Source organism: Lutzomyia longipalpis, chromosome 2 (genome assembly GCF_024334085.1).
Source record: "Lutzomyia longipalpis isolate SR_M1_2022 chromosome 2, ASM2433408v1".
NCBI classification, from domain to species: Eukaryota; Metazoa; Arthropoda; class Insecta; order Diptera; family Psychodidae; genus Lutzomyia; species Lutzomyia longipalpis.
Window position 1 is genome coordinate 9,235,402 of NC_074708.1, and position 18,674 is coordinate 9,254,075.

Genomic DNA, 18,674 nt, shown 5'->3' on the forward strand with positions numbered 1-18,674 from the left:
TCTGGATAATTTTAAAAGTGAAAAAAATCAGTCAGAACGGGTTAAAAGAAATAATTTGTTAAGAAATCAATTTTTTTTCAAGTTGGCATAAAGAAACTGAACAGCATGAAATTGTAACCTTGTGTGCATTTTTATCAGCATAAAGACCATTTTAATGGACATAATTAACAAATTGACATGAAAGATTGAATGGCATGGAAGGTGTGAAATTTTTGGGGTTTTGCACGCTCACGATGAGACCGCGAAATGCAATTAATCTTTTACAAATATTACGCAACGACCGTGCGTTTTGGATTTTCAGAGTGGATCGATACAACGTTGACATACTTAACCAATGCGTTGCAATTTATGAAGTTTATGTCATGTGAATTAATGAGAAAATGGAATATGTATGGTGTTTTAGGGTTTAAGGTCGCTTATATTAATTTTACCTTTGTGCAATACTTATGGTGTATGTGTTTGATATATAATTACAATTTAATGTTTTTTTGATTTTTTTTAATCTATCAAATTTTTATGAATACAGTGATGCTCCCTATAACGACCACAATATTGCTGACCACCATCAATATTGCTATAGCGTCATTCCATCAAGAGACTTTTTATAGTTAAAAGAATAAAAATAAAACAAGAACTCTTAATTAATTAGAACCAAAAATTCAATTCTGGTGGCATTTCTCGTCGAAATCAGCACAAGAAAAGACTTTGTCATTATAAAATTATTGCATAGTCGATGTTCATGAAGTTCTTGAATTATTCATTCAGAAAAGAATTTTATATACTAAAGCACCCTTTTAGATGTAATTTTCGAGCTAGAGCGTAAAAACTAAAGAGCAATAAAAATGTGTTTTAAAAGAAGATTTGCAAAATCACGAAAGTTTCTCGCACAATGCAAAGTTAGGGCGGAGAAAATGACTTCATTGAATGGCTGAAATATATTTTTGCACGGGTGGGTGATTGAGGGAGAGATTTTCACATCAGCGGGAGGTGGACATCCCCCACTGTCAGTTGTGCGGGGGGTATACACAGTGCTAGCTAATTGATGGCACAGTCATCCCTCACAGAGATAGTGGTGGCTATGAAAACTCCCCCAAAATCGATAAAATCAATCCCTTCATCACTCGCGCCCCAACCCCAGGATTGAGCTTTACCTTTGCAATGTGCCTCCGACTCGGCCACAGTAATAATGTGGTGCTCACTAGTGCTGGGTGATGATTTAACCTGGAACGAGACAAAAGTCCGAATTAATTGACATCCCTGTGACAGGAAAGTGTTAATGAATGATGCTCCATGAGCCAGCGAAAGCATAAATTGGCGCCGTAATGGAAAACTTTGGAAGGGAAATATGATATTTTTAGTAGTTTTGGGCGGTGTTGATTTAATGGAAAATGTATAAATTGAATCTTTCTTTAAAATTGATATATGATACTTTTTCCACATTCATTATTTAGTTTTCCATTTTCATTTTGAATTCCACTGTGTCTCACTTTAAATGTCTAACAAAAATTTAATTTGCCGATTGAATGATTTTTAGTCTCGACGCCAAAAAAATTCTTTATATTATTCATAAAATAAATTCTTTGCATGATTCCTTTTAAAATGTGAATTTTATTCAATTATCATTTCAGTCATTTTGTGAGAAAATTTATATTTAATTCATATGAAGAAAATATTGATAAATTCCACCCTAGATTCCCCTAAAAGCTAATATTTGCAAGCATGGAACTTACGGTTGAGAAAAGCACGTACGAACTGTTTCCTGTTGAGAGAAAAGCTCCCCTGAAACGTTGCTTGCTGCCACCTGGAAATGAGAGGAGAAAATGTTTTCTTTGTAAGCTGATATCGGAGGGAAAATCATGTTCAATACAATATATTTTTTTTACTTCGAACTGAACCGAGCGCAAATTGCAAAGAATGTATAAAATGTTCAGCTCGTTAATTAAAATCAACGTGTTAATTAACATATTAATAGCGCTCAATTTAGCAATATATGTATATAATTTTCGGAATATAAACAAAACTGTAATTTAAGCACACGCAGGAGAAGTTGAATGAGGTTTTAGCGCGAGCTAGGTCACTTACCTTTCTTTCCAAAGGGTTTCGGCAGGCAGTTCATGCATTGCTCACATTGCTGTGTCAGATCCGGTCCTGCCGGAAGGCACACCGCAGTGCCCATTTGGAGCCAAAATTAAATTTCTATCGTGTTATGCAAGTTGCGGCGCCTCCACCACTCTCTATTTGTTCTTATTAAAACGTACCAAACCGCAATATTTGCTATCCCAACGGGGATTTCAGCAAGAAATTTTAACTACTGAAAAACTTCCTTTCCAGCTATTTAAGCGCATTAACAAAATATTTTGTAGGATTAATAAAAAAGAAATCTTATTAAAAATACCTTTACTATTTAGTTATTGCTACGTAAATTAGATGATTTCTCGCATAAAAATAAATTAACTGGGGGGCAATCGCTCAAAAAAGAGGTAGCAAAGCCATAGAACAGAAAAGGGGGTTATTGTATTAATTTTTGCAAATATGACAAAGTTGTGAGGGCAAGAACCAGAATAAATTAGGTAATATGTGTAAATTGTATATAGCACAAGGGTGAAATAAAACCTTTTCCCACGTCTCTCGAAATAATTTTACGGAGCTTTTTTCGAGCTTCCTCGTCGACATACAACTGCCCGCCCCCAAGTAAAGAGGGTTGATTTTTTTCACTCTGTTTTCCCTCTATACTTGCTCAATTTCCAGATTCATCATCATCGCATTGTGGTGTGACATCTCTGAATTTTGGGCAACACCTGAAAATATGGAAAAGAAAGTTTTTTATCGATGATGAAGTACTTCATTATATAGAGATAACTTTATAGACTGAATGTATACATATAAATGTAGGTGAAGTAGTCCTAAGGCAAAAAGAGAGCCCCTAAATTGATCAGAAATTCGTAAAAAGTAAGAATATAAATTAAATTTTCCCCCTCTTCGTGAAAATGAAATAATTTAAAAAAGAATTCAAAATATCGTTATATAAATAAATAATTCTCACAGAGAGGTAATAAATATCTGCAGACAATTCATCACTGATTGGTCCCTGAGGTCACTGCATTGTGGACCGAAAGATCGGACTCGGTATAAAGTTTATTAATGTCAATTATTTAGTCTTTTATATACCTGTGAATTACCAACTAATTGCATACATAAATCACAGATAATTGTAATAATTTGTTTCCCGTGTCGTACGAATAAATAACAGCCAATTGAATTAAACTGTTAAATAATGCAAATGTCACAAAATTAGGCCCAAATCATATTTATGCGTGCTTTTTAATAAAACCGCAATTTAATTTTGGAGGTACATAATTAATTCACCGAAAATGCAATCAATTGCAATCGAAAGACTGACGATAAGCCATTCAGATTGTACTCGATACCTCATATGGTCAGTGATTTACGTTCAAATTTGATTTATTGGTGATATTGTTAAATTTTCGTTTCAGGTTTAAATAAAATTTTAATTATTTTAGAAGGATAAAAATTCTTAAATGCCTTGAAAAATATATTGAAAATATTTTATTGTTAGCCTAAATTATCACAATGATAATCACTTTCTTCATGCTTCAGGTTTTCTTACAAATTGGCTCAATAAGTTACGATATTTGCCCAACAAATCATTTCTCTTAATGTGGAATACCAACTATTGATGGATGACACATTTAAATCTCAATTAAACCATCCAAATTAACTTTAAGTTCATTTATTAATCAATCATAAATAGTTCAATTTCAAATATATTCACGTATAATTCATCAGTTTATTTATTTTTTAATTAAACTTTCGGGGGAAAAAGCAAATTATCAGAATATCCTATCAACGATTTTTTTGTGCTGCGGCTTGTTATGTAAATTGCATCACATCAAAGGTCATGCAATTTTGATATTTTGTCACCAAGCTTTAACACAGTTTTCATCATGAAAATTATTGATCTTTCTCCCTCAGTTTGATGTAAAATTCAATTTGAATTTCAAGAGATAATGAAAGCAATACCATAACTTGTATTTTATGATAATAATTAAATTTATTGACCATTTGTAGAGCATTTGCAAGTAGCACTTGAAGTACACCAAACATAATTATGGCTTTGGACAGAAAATCGGAAAGAGTTTAAGCTTTTTGTTAAATTCGTTAAAGAACTTATGAGCTTCAAATTGAGGATTTAATTGAAATATAAATGGATTTTTTTTAACCTGGCGTCTCCACTTTAATATTAAAGTAACTTTAAGATAGGTGGAGACGCCTGGTTATTTAAAACATTTGTAAAATAACTGTATTGAAAATCAAATTAAATCAAGATTAATACGTCTGGTTTTATCTGTCTGAAGTACATCCTTTTTAACGTTTGAGAATAAATCAAAACAGATTTGATTTATTCTACCCGACGCCTCCACTTTGATTCGAAATTAGATTTAAAATGAAAATTAAAACAGTCTGTTATCACGCGATTACGGAAAAACCTCCCATCTGCATCCACCTGCCATTAGTATGCAAAGGAAAATAAAGCAGAGAGTGCACCTTAAAGGTGAGTTAATGGGAAATACAAAGCTCTTCTCAAAGATTCTCTGCAAGTTTAAGTTTACCCACCAGCTTAACACAAAAAGTTTTTAATTAGCCGCAAGACTTTCTTCCGCACCTTCACATAATTATCCGTATTTTAATTTTTCCCAACATCTCCCACTCGTTTGGGGGTTGTTTGGTGGCTCCTCCAAACCCCATCCATGGCTTACCGTTCATTGTCACTAATGAGAGCAATTCCCAGTCCCACTTAGCCCCGCAGAAAACATCCGGCCCTGCCTTGAGGTGAGAAAGTGGGTGCGTGTGCGGTAAGAGATTCATCCTAAATTTTCATTAAATTTATTTCTCTCAGTATAAATCAGCGTCTCATCTTAATTTTATGACCTCACAACCACCGCGAGGGACCTGTTTGTGTCAGTGGGGCTTAACCCCTTCTTCTCACGTTGCCAAGGTTGAGGCAAAAGCTATGCCCAGTGGGTAAAAAAAATCAAGTGCCGTCTCGCCTTGTAATTTAGTGCTCCAGTTTTCAAAGACCTGACGTTGGTTAGCATATATACATTCATACATATATGTATGTACTGTACATGATATAAAAAGTAGTATATTATCAAGGAGGTGGGATTGTGATAAATTACAGACTTACTTTGCGGCACTTGATGCTGAATGTGTCATACGAAACTCGTGCGAAAGAGCCACCCAAAAATCAATCTGCATGCACAAAATACCATTGATCACCACCGTGGAACAATTACAGTAATTGCAAGACGTTGGAGTGACATTGCCAAGAGAAAGAAAAATGAGAGACTTGGCAGCGCATGGTGATTAAAGGTAAATCACCTGGTGAGCGATTGACGTCAAATATGACATCTTAATTTGCAATGAAAACTTATGAGTTTGCTAAATGCCCCTATATGTATTTTCCAGATTAATTATTATCTAATCCAATATGTCACAACTAGGAAATTTCTGTTGAAAATTAATTTTTAATATCATATAGACATCATATAGGGGTGTCTTATAAAACTATTAAATTAGTCTCTCAGTGAGCTTTGGAAAGCTCAACTTTTCAAATACACGTTTACTCTATATACTTTACATTAAATGGAGATTAGAATTTTCTTTTGGTGATGCTTCTTTGGGTCACAGTTGACTAAAATTTAATTAGATGTGAATGTCTACTTGGAATGTTCCAATTAAGAAAATTTTAATTATAAGGCATAAATTAATCAGCTGGAATTAAATTGTTTTTCTGGTAAATTTTCCTGCCTGAGGAGACAAAATGGAGCTTCCACATTACAATTCAAATCAATCTTTTACTCGCTAAAGTATATTTTATTCTAGGTATTGTCTATGCTTGAGAAATACCCAAAGCTCTTCATTGTATTTTAACGTTTTACTTTTCAAGACATAACCGTGATGTGTTCTTATCTCACGCCATATGGAAAATATACGAGTAATCAAGTAAAATTAATGTTTATAAAGTACCGAGAATGAGAATATTTTTAGGGGAAGAAGAAAAATTGTCGTAACATCTCAATATGACAAAAAGGATCTTTTTTCGCGAGCATTTTTTGGTTGGAAGTGGATGGAATGATATGTAGAATGATGAAAATGTCATATTTAATCTAGCTTATATTGGAGTAAATTCATGTCATGTTTCACTTCGAATTTTCACGTCAATTTGGACTTGAGCTTGATTTTAAGTGATTTTTATGTGTATGCGGATTTATTTGCAATATCTTGACCTCTCTAAATGTTTCAAGTCCCTTATTTTTACTTCCTTGATTTTCTTGCTTTATGACTTTGCTTTTGAAATATTTTATGTTTCTTCAGTTTCTATATAGAACTTCAACAGACGGACAAATGAGATTAAAATAAGAAGATTTCACGAAAGTGACCATAAAGAAATGCAATCTCTTTCCCCTCATATTTCCTTTTATTTTCAACAAAATGATCTTACTTAAAAATAAGATTTCCTCTTATGCAATTCTCTATAAAATAGCCTACACTTTAGTAGGCTCCCCAGTTAATATAGAAAACTTTTCTCTCGCTAAATGGAATTTTCAAGAACATTCATACAAAATGCAACAAAATGCCTTCCAAATGACTTTTCTCGAGGCGAGAATAAAAGTTTTCTGTGTCGCAGGAATTGTAATTTTTTTCTCTCTCTCTTCAATGACTAAATTCTTGTTAAAACATTTTTCAATAGAACTATTCAAATTAAATCCGGGCAGTGTACTCAATTCCCTCGTTGAAGAATGATTCTAAAGTTTGACACTCAAGTGTGTGCACGCATACGTCGCCTCAAGTGTTGCTGAATCATTTATGTAATTGAGAGCTTTATTATGTACCAGAGTGAGATAGTAATCTGAGTGGAGAAAAATACATATATCTCGCATAAGTAGCCATTCATAATCACCAAAGATGATTAATGTGTCGATCAGGGTTGTCAATAGAGAGTCAGAAGTTTGTGTGCGGCGAAGAAAATGAAATGAGAGACAAAGTACCTTTCATCGAGGCGAATATCGAAAATTCTTTTGACCAATGAAATGTGATATCCATCGAGGACTTAGATAAATCACTTCGTTTAGATTCAATTTCATTCACATTTACGAGGTACAACGTACTCTCAATAGTTCTTGGAAATACATCTCAAATATTGTATGTGAATGTCGTCTAAAACATGGAGTCAATGAGCTACGAAAACCTCTTGACTGTCATTGCACATTTACTTTTACATTCAATTCTCAACCTCATCACCCTTTAGGTTAAGAGAACTCTGGTAGTTTGACCACATTTTGATGGCTTTTGAGCAATGTTTTGTGACTTTTCTAACAAGAAATGACTAAAATAACTTTGAGTTTCTCTCACAAAAATTCAATGAAAATTCAACTTTTTTATTTTCTGACTAATTCTAAAAAAACTAATTTTCACTTTTAATTGAAAATCACACACCTTTGGTGACGAATAGTTCCAGTACCTACTATATAATTCAATTATAAATGCCCTCAATTTGCAGGTATAAACTCGCATACAATCCGTTTATGTATTGCTTGCATAATCACGGACTTATATGAGCCACACTTGATGCCATCGCACGAAGAGGTGCTGAAAGTGTTAATGCTGCAAAATAGTGTGATGTAGCCAAAATTCAGCGCGAGAAAGCATCAACATTCTGGAATATTATTCAGTGTGAGAAGTTTCTCGTTGAATAATGGCTGAACTTTGCAAAATAATGAATTAATCAATTCACAAAATATGTATACAACAAAGTTGATTTAGGAATATTATTTGCACTCAATTGGTGGAAATTGTGCACTAAAATTTGTGTTTAATATGCATAATTTAGACGTGAAACGTGTTTTTGCAATTAGTCACAGATATTGTCAAATAAGCCAGCGATAATAGTCAATTCCTACGCTAATGCACAAACCCTCTTTTCACAGAATATTATTTTTATATTATTTTCTAAAGTGGTCCAGATTGCATAATATTTATCGTATACTCTCATAAAAATGTTTGTACATATAGGAACATAGAAATACGAATTAATATCAATTAATCAGAGAATTTTCATGTCTTTCAACTTTTTGAATTTGGCTGTAAAATGCTTTTTTTTTAAACGAATCAAATAAATTTTTCAAGCGACATTTATTCGCCAATTTTATCAAGTCCACACATATTGGAGTAAATTGGTACAATCTAGGGCAAAAAATATTGACGCAGGATATGAATTACATGTTTTCAATCATGTTCTCCAATTTCCAACTGCGAAATATCACCTGATTTTGATGTATGGTCTCAGAGTGGGGTACTCAGCATAAGAAGGTGAAGATTAGGTCTGAGTAAACTATACTTGTGTGAATTAATTTAATATTATTGGTAGGTATCGATTGTAAAGAAAAAATGATCGCTATTTGATAAAATATTGAGCTTAATTTTTAGTTAAATTTTAACAAATATAAGACGATTAGAACTTGATGGTTTTACTATAAGTCAGAGTTTCATTGAATAAAAAAATTTAAAAAAAAATAAAAAAAAATAAAGAAAAAAGTTAATGTGAAAAAACTTTTTTTTTGAAAATCCGTGAAGTAATAATTTTACAAGGAATAATTTGAATAAAATTAATCAGCATATATTTAAAATACTTATATTATGTCTGTGTATAGTTAATAAATGCAAAGTCATTGATGAGTGCAAGAATAACAACTATAAAAGAGAAAAAAAACGTGCCTGATTAAGGTGCCAATTATAGCAATTACTCTCATTGACTGAAGTGCATATGACACGGCAAGAGCTATTAAATAATATTCACACACCATATGCACAAATTATTATGTAAACAGCGACAGATCTAATATAGAAAAAAATGGCACTAAATCCATTCCTAAATTATGTTTACTTTTGCATAAATTTCAATAAATTATCCCAACGGAAAGCAAACTTGTCTCGCCATTTGCCATTTCATTGTGTCTTTTCGTTTGTATTGCGACTTTACGAGAGATGTTGGAGAAAACATCCACCACTGTGGTCGTAGGCAAGTCAACAAATTATAAATTATGTTGCTGCTTGCTTGATGGAATTGGAGCAATTCATTTTATGTACATTTACGTCGATTGCGTTAAATATTTACTCGCAATTTGCCCGAGTCTTGCATCCATTTCGATTGAGATGCTCCATTCATGCGCTTCCATCTGCAGCACAAACCGACGAGCTTTTCACATTGCCCAAAGGAAGTTTTATATATGTGTAATGTACCTTTTAGTACATTTTTTGTTGTTGCTTCAACTGCATCTTCTGCGCCCCCCTGACCCGATATTCTTCATGCACAGTTTTACTCACGTAACACTCAAAGTCAGTCAAGTACATCGACTTGGAGTGTTTTTCTTTTTCTCGTTGGCACGAAGTTTTTCTGCATTTTCAATTGCCAGCCTCAGTCAGTCAAAGCTGCAGCCTCAACGAGATCTTCCCTCGCATGACAAACAATTTGTCTCAAGGAAAAAAAAACCATACAAACATACTGCACACGTTAACTTCATTGAAACCTTAAGTGGAGAAAAAGCCATAGTTGGGTTTGCAATTAAAATTCCTCATGCAATAAATTAGTCTCTATAACGTGCAATACGAGTTGGTGAATTTTAAATTTTTTCTCTTTCCTCCAACTGCAGCCCCCACTCTTGGTTTCTTGCATGTGGGAAAAAGCTCTCTGTGTTGTCAATTTGTAAGAAAAAGCTCCCACATTGGCAGATTCATTTAAATGGAGGATGAGTGCTACTTTCCAGGAAATACATATAGCAAATATTTTTCAAGATTGCATCAGTTGAAAAGAAATCAATGTAGAGATGCTGAACTTTATTCACCTTAAAATATATCTCTTGTGAATGATGCTGCACATATAAAATGCATCCTTTCTTTTGTGAACTAATATTGTACATAATATAAAATGTTATATACAAACAATTTTCACTAGTATATAAGAAAATGAAATTCTCAGTGTAAAGCTTGCTGCAAAGCTCCAGTAATATCCAAAAGCACCCCATGTGTGATGAAAATTATTTAGCAAACGCCCGTAGAACTAACTTTTCATTACGAAGCTTTAAGAGTTTCCCCGCGGCGAAATGTTGTAATGATCAAACACTTTCGTCATCCCCACCCCATCGAATGCATGAGGGACAAATTTTCCCATTTAGTAACTTTCCTCAACTCATTTTCCACCCAACATCTTCGTGCGCTACCCGAGATTAATTCAATCGTTGTGTGGTATATATATTTTTTTATTTACCAAGAGATCATCACAAATTGACGCTCAATTATACTGTCATTAAGTTCTTTTTTCTCCATCTCCACCATTTCAATTATGAGCCATAACATATTACATGATTTCACACATTGATCTACATTTTATTTAAATTTATGCATAAAATATGTAATTTTGATATTGCGATAGATTGAATGGATTGCAATTGAAGCGAAATTCTGCAAATTCAATGGGTTTGACATTTTTTGTGTGTTGTTGTTGACCTAAATATTGTTCTTTTGCCACAAAATATGAATTTTAATTAACATCAAACATTAATCAATGCAGCGGATAAAATTAAAAAAGTCGTAAAATGTCGGTATTTTTGAACGTCAAACATGTGAAAATTTACAGAATTCTTTTTATGAAAATTCATTTTGATTTGAGGCTAATTAAAGAATTTTTGTCTCTGGTTCGCATGAAATCATCCCGGAAAATTTCATTAAAAAGTCCTCGGATAAGGATTTTCATTGAAACCATTGAATTAAGTGTTTGAGAAGAGTTTTTAAAATTTTTAGAATTTTAAAATTGAATGTAAGAAGAATTAGACCGAAGCTCAATACCCTTTTAGTGTGACTTTTCCAAAGTTCCTTTTACATTTCAACAGATAAATTAATGAGTTTTAAAAATAGTGCGACAGCGTAAGTTTGAGAGAAACTATAACGAAAGAGAACCAACAAATCAAAATTGATTTTACAAATAATTTCTTTGGTGCATTATTTTGACCCTAAAGAGTCGGCGAGACAATGTTGCGCAATATGCAGCGACTATCTCACCCCGAACCTTTAATCTGTCCAGCTTGCAAGATCAACGGTCGTGCGGTGGCAAAGGTGTGGTCTCCAAGAGCAAGCTGGAGATGTCGAATCTTGGCGTGGTTGGCTATAAAAGGTGCCTCAATCTGTGTCAATTCCATCAAAATCAGTGCAACTCTCGATCAGTGCAGTGCGCGTCCGCTGAACTGCGTCTCACCATCCACATTCTGTGCCCCAACTTTTATCCCATCGTATACAAAGAGAAAATATGCTCAAGGTACCTTTTATTTTTTCTTCTTCAAATTTTCCCATCATGCGCTTCACGCTTACGGCCAAATAAAAGAAAATAAAAGTGCGCCACATGGAAAATCTCATATTGGAAAATGAGTTTGGAAAAAAAGATCATAAGGAATTAATGTAGAGGTCCGCGTGTGAAAATGTGAATTAGTTGAAAGCAAATTGGAAGAAAATGAGAGAATTTTAAGAGAGAGAAGCAGCGCAATTGTGCCAAAAACATTCGCATTGCGCGGGGTAGGGTGTGGGTGGAAAATCAAAATAATCAGAAGATGTGCCAGTGCGTGTTTTTCTCATTTTGAATGAATGGAGAATGGGAGGAAAAAAGAGGTTGTTTATTTACCTCCGCCATGGGAATCTGATGTTTCCATATAAAAATGGAAATATCAGTGCGCGAGGAAGAAGCATTTTGATGTTCATCCCCTGTCGAAAAATCTGATAGACTTTCATTAATGCAATTAAAATCCACTTAATTCGCGTAAACGTTTTTTAATGGTCCCACGCCAGTGAGGCGAGAATTGCGTTTGTGCCAGAAAACAGTGAATACGGGAGGCTAAACAATTGGCACAAATTGAAATCCACCAACGATCCAATTTTCAACATATTTTCCACCCAAGACTTGTTTCTATTAAAATTGAGCGTGGAAATTGCGGTGGTAAAGTACTCAGCTTGACTCCTAAAACAGCCCAACATTTTCCATGAACGTCGACTTGAAAATGTAATCCATTTACCAATTTCCTTCTCATACTTTTTTTTCTACCATTCATTCTAAGGATGGAGGTTTTACGAAATTGGTCTATTTTTGGGTGTCTATATTATGTACATAAGTTTATATGCGCCTACCTTACAATTGCCCCCAAAATGAGCCAAATGAAAAAGCCCCTAACGTGGATGATGAATGCCTCTAAATTGCAAAATATTTCCAAGCATTATTCACTTGCAAAACATTTACAAGAAATCCTTTGCATAAAATTAAAATTAATTTTTCCCTTCGCTTTTCCATCTTCCACCACTTTTATGCTCGTTGTGGTTTTTGGCCAAAAATTTTAGGCTTGTTGTCTCTTCCTCCTGGCCATTGCAGCCACGGTGAATGCAGTGGCGATTGGTGTTGCAGCTCCTGCTGCCGTCTTGAAGGTAAGTTTGTAAAAAAAATCTTTTAGAGGAAACTTTGCGCACTACAAAAAGCTTCTTGAGAAGTTACGTAAACTTTGGTGAACTTTGACCAACCATTGAGTTAGTTTTTTTAGGAAGTTTTTGCTAATTAAAAAAAAATCTTGTGGGAAAGTGAAAAAGAATCCATTAATTAATTTAATAGTAGGGTAAAGTAGAGTAGGTTGAAAGAGAAAAAAAAATTTTGCAGAATTCTTTTCAGTGGAAATATTTCAGAGATTATTTCCATTTATTTTCTTTGACTTTTAAATAGAAAATTTAGGTTTTTTTCTTGTTTATAAGAAGTTTTAAACCACATTTAGCATAATCTTAAATTATTTTTCAATGTTTTATACTCCATTAAAATTTTATCAAAATCTCAAAGAAACCTCAAGATTTTAGATGAATCCATTAAACTCTTTTTACTTTGGTCTTTATCCAATTTTTTTACAATGCATTTTATCATCATTATGTTAATGATTATGCTCATAAAAACAGAATATTGTGTTCATAATTTTTGTTATAGAATTTCTTAATGAAAATACTTCTGGAAAGCTTTTTAAGACAAAGTTCTTCAGTTGAAGCCTTACTGTGAACGATTATACTTCTAAGATGCTTATAAGAAGTGTTTCCACTACTAAAGACTCATCCCATTGTGAATGAATCATCTTATAGAGTGGAGGTACTTTATGAATTTTTTTCTCACCTGCACAACGGAGGAATACGATGCTCATCCGCAATATTCCTTCTCTTATGATGTGAAAGATGCCATTACGGGTGACAACAAAAATCAACATGAGACACGCGACGGAGACGTAGTCCAGGGACAATATTCACTTATTGAGCCAGACGGTACTCGCAGAACTGTGGATTATACGGGTGAGTGTCACAAAAGGGCGGGAGGGTGCTAATGGGGTAAGAAAAGCTCATTGAAGCTGGGGTGAAGATGAAAATTTCACCGGCGAAATTGTCTCAAGTGCTCGGGAAAAGTTATAAAGTTTCCATATCTTATCGCCCTCGCAGCCCTCTCAAAGTTCACCCCCCATGCTATATAAGTACATATATTTTTTTATTTCTTCTTGAAGAAGAATTTATTCGCTTTGTTTCATTAAATTTACATGCACGTGCGCGCCTATTTAGTATATAGAGTCATGCAATGTCTATACCACAGGAGTAATTACAATAATTGCGAGATTGACGGCAGCATGAAATTAATGTTTGATAATTTCCTGTCTTTTACGTATTTATCACTATAATATCCATTTAATTTTTAGTCATTAATTATTTTGATGTAGATTTTACTAAATATTCATTTTAATTACGTATTAAAGCATTGATTATGTCAATGAATTGCTCGACTTTTTGAACATAAACATGCTTGTACTTTGCTTGTACCCATGCAATATTTTTTAATTAAATTAAAATTTTAAATTTTAAATTTTAGAATTTATTTTTAATTTTTAAATGAATTTGGCAACACCAGGCGTCTCCACCTGAAAGCTTAGGTACCTTTGTGTCAGCGTAGATGGAGACGCCAGGTATTTACTGACAAAGCTCGTAAATACAAATAAGTTGTTAATCGAATTTTGTGCACTAAAAACCCTTAGAGAAAAAAAACCTCTAAATGCCTTCGAACAACACTTCACAAAGTGGATAAATGTCCCCCAAAGAGTGCCCATAGTTGCATAGAAATGGGTTTTACTGTGGCGACCACTATTGACTATATGGGCTGTGGAGGAAGCAATTGGAACTAAAAGTGCTCTCAATTTTAAGCCTTTGCTCGTGTTTGTTTTAATGCATTTTCGCTTTTAACAAGTGTTGACATTTGCACTAGAAGGGATGAATGGCATAGGCAAAAAAATCATGATAGAGGGTTTGGGTATACATAATTTGAGAAAACATACTCGTACACTACACCATATTGAAGCGAAATATTGCATTTTAGAGCATAAATCCAATGAAATATGCTTGTGTTGCAATTAAAACTTTTTGTGGAGTCTCAATGTTCCTTTTTCATGCTTTTCCATTGATTTTCAGCTGATCCTGTGAATGGTTTCAATGCAGTTGTAACTAAAACCGCTGGGGAGCATGTTGTGAAAGCTGTGGCACCTGCTGTTGCCGTTGCTCACGCACCCGTTGCCGTTGCCCATGCTCCTGTTGCTGTAGCCCACGCACCCGTTGCTGTGGCTCATGCTCCCCTAGCTGTGGCTCATGCACCCGTTGCCTATGCCCATCATGCACCTGCAATTGTAGCTCACACCGCTCCTGCCTACTACTCCCAACCTGCTGCAGTAGTCCATCATGCACCGAGCCTTTTAGCACATCATGTAGCAGCACCTGTTGTGGCTCATCACGCACCTGCTCTTTACTCGCACGCCCCCATCTACTCATCGGCCTACCTTCATCGTTAAACTACTTTTCCGCCGCAAGAGAGACTCATCGCACTCTGGCTGGATTCCTTCCTCACGAACCACCACACACTTATTCTTGTACAAATCTTTCCGCAGCTTCTGAATTTGTTTGACAAGCTACTGATATACATGTGCGACCTCTTACTTTGTACATAAAACATATTGCAAATAAAGTGTTTCAATTTTCTCGTGCCTTCCGGTGGATTTGTCTGATAAAAACCTCCTTTCCAACAGAAGCAACATCAAGAGATTTTTTTCCTTTTCTTTCATTCGTGTTTTGGAATAGTTTAATATACGTGATGTTCGTATATTTATTTAGGGGTGTATTTGTTTTGTTATGTTGGCGAACATTTCCACTTTACAGGTGGATTCGTGACTTTTTTTCGTTCTTCTATCATTCATAATATTAAAAAATAAAGGATTTTATGTATTTTGAGAGTTATGAACTTAAAAATTAATTTATCCCAGAAAATTCTATGATAGTTTTAAATATTTTCATGCTTATAATTCATTTTAAAAGAATTTTCTAATAATGCTATGAATGCCACTAAATGAATAAACTCCTTTCAATATTCGCTAATTTATTTTCACATTGTTCATAAAATTAAATTTCAAATGCAAAATAATTTAAAAAATGAATTTCTCAGAAAAAATAAGAATATTTTCTCAATAGTTCCTCATTTATTTGTGTCAGAATGGCAAACGTCTCAAGTGCACGTGTCATTTGCATTAGCATACTCGAGACTCTCTGTCTCTTCGTAAATTTTCATCTTCAACAAGTGCTAGTGTGGGTGGGTAAAAGCCTCCAGATTCTCGAGAAAAATGGGTTTATCTCTCATGAATTTATCAGTCATTAATATCTGACACGTCTTTGGCAGTTTCTTATATCAAAAGATAGGCAGGAAGCGGGAGCACTTGAAATTTTGCAGAAAAGTAGATCTAATGAAATTTCCATTGAGAATATCATCTTACTGAATTTTTTATTGATTCCCCATATTGAGGGGCATGAATCATCTTGACGCATATTGAAGGAGAACTTGAAGGAATGTTTGATCTGACAAAGTTCATTATCCATTTTGTGGGGTGAAGAATGATTTTTTGAATATGAAAATCAGTTTAATCTATGTTGATTAACATATTTCTTTTTCGCTTGTATTCTCTAGCATATTTTTTTTCTTCTTGAGAGAATCGATTTTCAGGAAGAGCATCTCAAGTTTCAAGTTAAACTTTTCAACGACTTTCCCTTTTCTCATCTTCCACAAGCACATTAAATCTGTCCCCCCGAATAATTTCGAAAGGAACAAAATCGATAAAATGCGACAACTTCTTATGCTTATTAGCTCGCTCATGGCTCTGAATAAGGACGTCTAAAGGATCGTAGTTAATCGTCATTATTTTCTCCAACAATGCAAGAATTTTGAAGAGCTTTTTTAAGGTTCTTTTTTCTCAGCATTTTCTGCATTTATAGATTTTTTCTTTCATTCTCATATCCGGAGCTATTATCAAATGCAAATTGCGTGTCAACTGACAACCCAAAATATTTTTCCTTCACATGCTTCGCACTGAAAATCCGTCGACAAAATCGAATTCAATATTCACTTCAATACATGCCGAAAAGGGAATGGAATAAAATACCCTAACGTCGTTTCAAATAGTCAACCCTCTGGCCATAAGAGTCTAGGCATTGTAGGGGATGGTGGTACAAATTGGGCATTTTTTCCTCAACTTTATAACTCTCTTCTTGTATCCTTTTAAATATGCCAGATTATGTATGAACTATTCATTGTAAACATTGAGGAATATTTCCGTTTCAATAAAAGACAAATTGAAATTTTCTTTCATTTTCGAAGCATTTTCTTTGACAAAATTTACTTTACTTGGGAGACCGCATTCAGACAATCGTCCCCTGCAATTTAAACTGGTACAATCGTCAATAAAATAAAACATAATCAGTTGCTGATCACGAGTAATGGAGGTTCAAGAGAATTCTTGCAAAACTGTTTATTATTCAAATATAAAACTCAACCATTCCGTTTTTCTTTGCAATTTAGCCCATATTCCAGAATAATAATTTGGAGGGTGGAAAAGTGGATGAGTTTTCCTTTGGAAAGAGGACACGAGACACAAAAAATCCAGCCCATGAATTGACACACAATTGAGGCTAAATTGCGGAAAGCCCCCCGCAAAAAATTGCAATAAATATTCATCATCTGGCTTTAGGAGAAAAATTAATGCCTTCATTTAGCGAAGAGATTCCCCAAGAGGAAGTTTCATCAGGGTCTCTCATCTATGGATTACGTTCAATATAAGGAGTTTTTTTTATCCTTGTCCTCGCTCCAAAATGGAGATAGAGAAGAATCAACAAAACAAAAATCAGGAGGCCCTTTTTGTGAGGTTCTTGATAGATTTTGGTGCTGTAAAGTGGGCGATAAACGTGAAAATGTGATATTTTCGTGGTTTCGATGACTCACCCTCGAGCGCTTCAGTTGGTAAAATTTGATTTTCTGAATTGACTTCGATTCTTTGCGCTTTCTCCAAGGCTCTTTCTCTCATTCACTGTTCAAGACATTCTGCTCTGAATTGCTATATTGTGTATTTTCCGGAGACCTTCTTTTCTTTTTTCCTCCTACCTACACTGCGGATGTTTAAAAGAATTGAGGGAATGTTAATAATTTTGTTAGAAATGTTTTATTAATTGAAGAAAAAAATCATTTTAAGTTTTTAATAAAAAGCTTGATGTCTATAAGAAAAACTCATAAAAAGTTTTTTTTTTGCTTTTTTTATAGAATAATCTGAATTTTTATTTATTCTTCAGTTTATTGGAAAAAATTACCTGAAATCTGGGAAAAGAAAATTCCAAATTTCATTTCACGTAAATTTAAGCACTTATATGTAACTCAGGTGAGCTTTCCAATATTCCCTCCCATTCTTTAAGCTCCGTGAAAACCACACAGCAGTGGAAAAGATTCTGTTTACCCGCAACAGTGAGCGGAAGTCACATAACTTGTGGCTGTGTGGAGAATCAACCGAAAAGCTTCCCTTTACATCTATCAACAACTTTAGGCTAAAATCATCATTTTCTTCTTTCCCGCATAGTATCAGATATTGAACACCCTTCTCGTGCAGAAAACTTACTTTGGAGACATGTGAGATGTCACTCAATTTCTTTTGAATATAAATCAATTGCTTCCTCCGTGATATTCTTTTTGATCTCTTCCATTCCCCTTCAGCACTCACAAAATCTCCAGAAAAATCTATTCTATTGCTCAAGGGATATATAATGGGGTTGGGGTTGAAAAATAGTTCTCTTTCCAAGACAAAAAAATAAAGAAAATAGTTTTTAATTAAAAGATCTCTTTGAATTTTAAACTCTCTCTCAAAGGACAAATTTTATTTTTATTTGCAAAGAACTTGTACAATACAAAACTCTTATATGAATGTCATTATCTCATGCTTTTCCCGCGGGACTCTGTCAAAATAATTTTCATCATTTGCATTGCGCAGTTTGTGAATTTATAGAATTTTCTCACGAAAGTTGTGGCATTGTTTCGAAAACTTTCCCATCTAATTAATTAAAACTATTCTTCATACCAAAAAAAAATAATATTCGTGAAAGCAGATGACGTTGAAGCTCGCAAAGCTCATCCCTTCGAGCCAGGAGATGGAGTTCCTTTTTAGGTGAGTGAACATCAAGGCAGGATCCCT

The 18,674-nt window shown here is 34.1% G+C and overlaps 2 protein-coding genes across 3 annotated transcripts in view; one reads left to right on the plus strand and one right to left on the minus strand.

The window, feature by feature from the left end:
• LOC129788971 (dual specificity calcium/calmodulin-dependent 3',5'-cyclic nucleotide phosphodiesterase 1-like) overlaps positions 1-18,674 on the minus strand; it is a 155,009-nt gene that overhangs the window by 133,579 nt on the left and 2,756 nt on the right. For both annotated transcript variants that reach the window (XM_055825517.1, XM_055825515.1), the window contains exons 2-5: positions 2,614-2,798; positions 2,083-2,331; positions 1,731-1,801; positions 1,152-1,221 (exon numbers count right to left, since the gene is read on the minus strand). In XM_055825517.1, coding sequence (XP_055681492.1) covers positions 1,152-1,221; positions 1,731-1,801; positions 2,083-2,176 — 235 coding nt within the window. In that variant the 5' untranslated portion in view covers positions 2,177-2,331; positions 2,614-2,798. The remainder of the gene's footprint in view (positions 1-1,151; positions 1,222-1,730; positions 1,802-2,082; positions 2,332-2,613; positions 2,799-18,674) is intronic.
• On the plus strand, positions 11,291-15,155 carry LOC129789131 (larval cuticle protein A3A-like). Its single transcript, XM_055825780.1, has 4 exons — positions 11,291-11,392; positions 12,460-12,543; positions 13,272-13,437; positions 14,596-15,155. The coding sequence occupies exons 1-4, from the start codon at positions 11,384-11,386 to the stop codon at positions 14,967-14,969; spliced, it is 633 nt and encodes a 210-aa protein (XP_055681755.1). The 5' UTR covers positions 11,291-11,383; the 3' UTR covers positions 14,970-15,155.